At 69.3% G+C, this 2108-nt stretch overlaps 2 protein-coding genes across 2 annotated transcripts in view; one reads left to right on the top strand and one right to left on the bottom strand.

The window, feature by feature from the left end:
- Srd5a1 (steroid 5 alpha-reductase 1) overlaps positions 1-852 on the bottom strand; it is a 43771-nt gene extending 42919 nt beyond the window's left edge. The window contains exon 1 of the mRNA XM_008834573.3: positions 443-852. Coding sequence (XP_008832795.1) covers positions 443-723 — 281 coding nt within the window. The 5' untranslated portion in view covers positions 724-852. The remainder of the gene's footprint in view (positions 1-442) is intronic.
- An 871-nt stretch (positions 853-1723) lies between these two features.
- Nsun2 (NOP2/Sun RNA methyltransferase 2) overlaps positions 1724-2108 on the top strand; it is a 23654-nt gene continuing 23269 nt past the window's right edge. The window contains exon 1 of the mRNA XM_008834572.3: positions 1724-2052. Coding sequence (XP_008832794.1) covers positions 1957-2052 — 96 coding nt within the window. The 5' untranslated portion in view covers positions 1724-1956. The remainder of the gene's footprint in view (positions 2053-2108) is intronic.

Below are 2108 nucleotides of genomic sequence, written 5' to 3'. Positions count from 1 at the left end.
GAGAGAGAGAGAGAGAGAGAGAGAGAGAGAGAAAGAGAGAGAGAGAGAGGCCAGATTGTTAGCCAATGGCAGGCAGCTGGGTCCCTTGGCGAGGAGAAAGGCTGCACCCCGGGACAAAGATTCCCCAGGAGGGCACGGAGAAAGGAGCGACAACACACTTTTAGGGTGGCGAGGCAATTGCTGACACACCTGGGGCAGTCTTCAGAGCTCCAATCCAAGAACACGGTAGGGCTAACCCTGACCACCTCAGGTACCCATCACTCCACAGAAGGGCCAACCCGGACCCACCAGGTGCCCATCACCCCCGGGCAGCGCTAACATCCTCCTTCTTCCCAGACTACCGCTTGCAGTTCTGAACTAAACCTCGGAGCTTTGGGTCCCCGGGAGACACGGGGTGCGGCGGGAGGAGCCGGCTCAGGAGGCGCGGAGGGGAGGCCGTTACCGGTGCACGTAGTGGATAAGGAACATGGCCAGCAGGACGCGGTTGGGCCAGCTCCCCAGGCGCGCGGCTGCCGGGCGCACGCACTCGTAGAGCGGCCAGGCCAGCGAGGGCAGCTCCTGCAGCAGCCAGGCGGGCCGCGCGGGCACCCGGAGCCCGGACCACCGGGCCGAGTAGCGGCCATAGGGCGTGCCGACCTGCAGCAGCAGCACCCAGGCAAGGCAGCCCATGAAGCCCTCCAAGTAGGCCAGTGCGTCTAGGAGCCGCAGCTCTGCCGGTGCCATCGCGGAGACCAGGCGGCGCGCTCCATGCCTCGGCGGCCGCGTGGGGCCACATATAAGGCGGGGACGAGGGGGCGGGAGGCTCTGCTACCCCCGGCCGGGAGCGGCCAGCCCCGGCCAGCGCCCCAGCAGACAATACCTGCCCCTGGACCGGCGAGCCACCTGCTGGCAGGCGGCCTGAACACGCTAGGTGGGGCTGAGCCCGGCCTCCGGAACCCGCCTACACGCCCACAGCCCCGCCCACAATTGTAACCCCGCCTCGGCAGAGCCCGAGCCCGGCCCTCCAGGCCCTGCCCATCACCATAGTCCCGCGCCCTAGTCTAAGAGCCCCGCCCACCAGCGTGGCCACGCCCTCCTCCTCAGAACAGAGACCCGCCCACGATCATACCCACGCCTTTCAACGTCGCCTCTGGGCCCCGCCCACTACAATGGTCCCGCCCTCTATCATAGCCACGCCCCCGAGAGGGCACAGAGCCCCGCCCGCTCGCATAGCCCGCCCTCCTTCGGAGCCCCTCTCTCCATCACAGCCCCGCCCCCCACAGCTCCAGAGCCCCTCACTACAAGCCTCACCCACTACCGTACCCACGCCTTTCAGCCCCGTCTCTGGACCCCGCCCACCACCATAGCCACGCCTCCGAGCACCGCAAAGTTCTGCCCACACTCATAGCCCCGCCCTCCTACAGAATCACAGGAACCCCCCCTCCCCGCAGAACCCCCGCCCTGAAGCCACGCCTACACCCTTGGAGCCACATTCCCGTCGCCCGCCCTCTGCCCCGAAAGCCCGGAGGGAGGCCTGACTGACCGCAGTGCCTACCAGGACCACCCAGACAGAGCCCAGGCCCTTCCTGTCCCGTCGTCTTAGCAGCTTCACGTCATCGGAGCCACACCCACTCTGCAGCCTGAGCCACGCCCCCCACGGCCTCGCCCGACTGCGCCTCCACGCCCCTCTGCGCCTGCGCACTTCTCAGGTCGTTCACGCAGGTGCCTGAATGCAGGGAACGCGGGTTGACGGGCGCGGAGCCGCTTTGGGGGCTGCGTCCGGAAGCGCTTTCCTTCTCAAGCAGCCACGCTTTTCGCGTGCTCGTTTGCGGGAGGGCGTGCTGTGGCGCTGCAGGCATACTTCTCGACGCCTCCTGCTAGGACCCGGCCGCGGGGCCTCGGGCCGCGACCGGAAGTTCCTGAGCGGCGGCCCTGGCAGGCAGCTGTTTGCGCGCAGCGTGTGTGGCCGCGTGGGCCATGGGGCGGCGGGCGCGGGGCCGGCGGCTGCAGCAGCAGGCGCAGCCCGAGGGCGCGGAGGACGGCGCGGAGGACGGCGGGAAGCGCGGCCCGACGGTAGGGGCCCGTGGCGGGCGCGTGGGCTGCGGGGGGGGCCTGCGGGGCACCCCGGG

The sequence above is a fragment of the Nannospalax galili genome, unplaced genomic scaffold (assembly GCF_000622305.1).
Source record: "Nannospalax galili isolate Female #2095 unplaced genomic scaffold, S.galili_v1.0 scaffold197, whole genome shotgun sequence".
Classification (NCBI taxonomy): Eukaryota; Metazoa; Chordata; class Mammalia; order Rodentia; family Spalacidae; genus Nannospalax; species Nannospalax galili.
The sequence above is the reverse complement of the archived record's forward strand: the minus strand, read 5'-3'. Positions and strand labels throughout refer to the sequence as shown.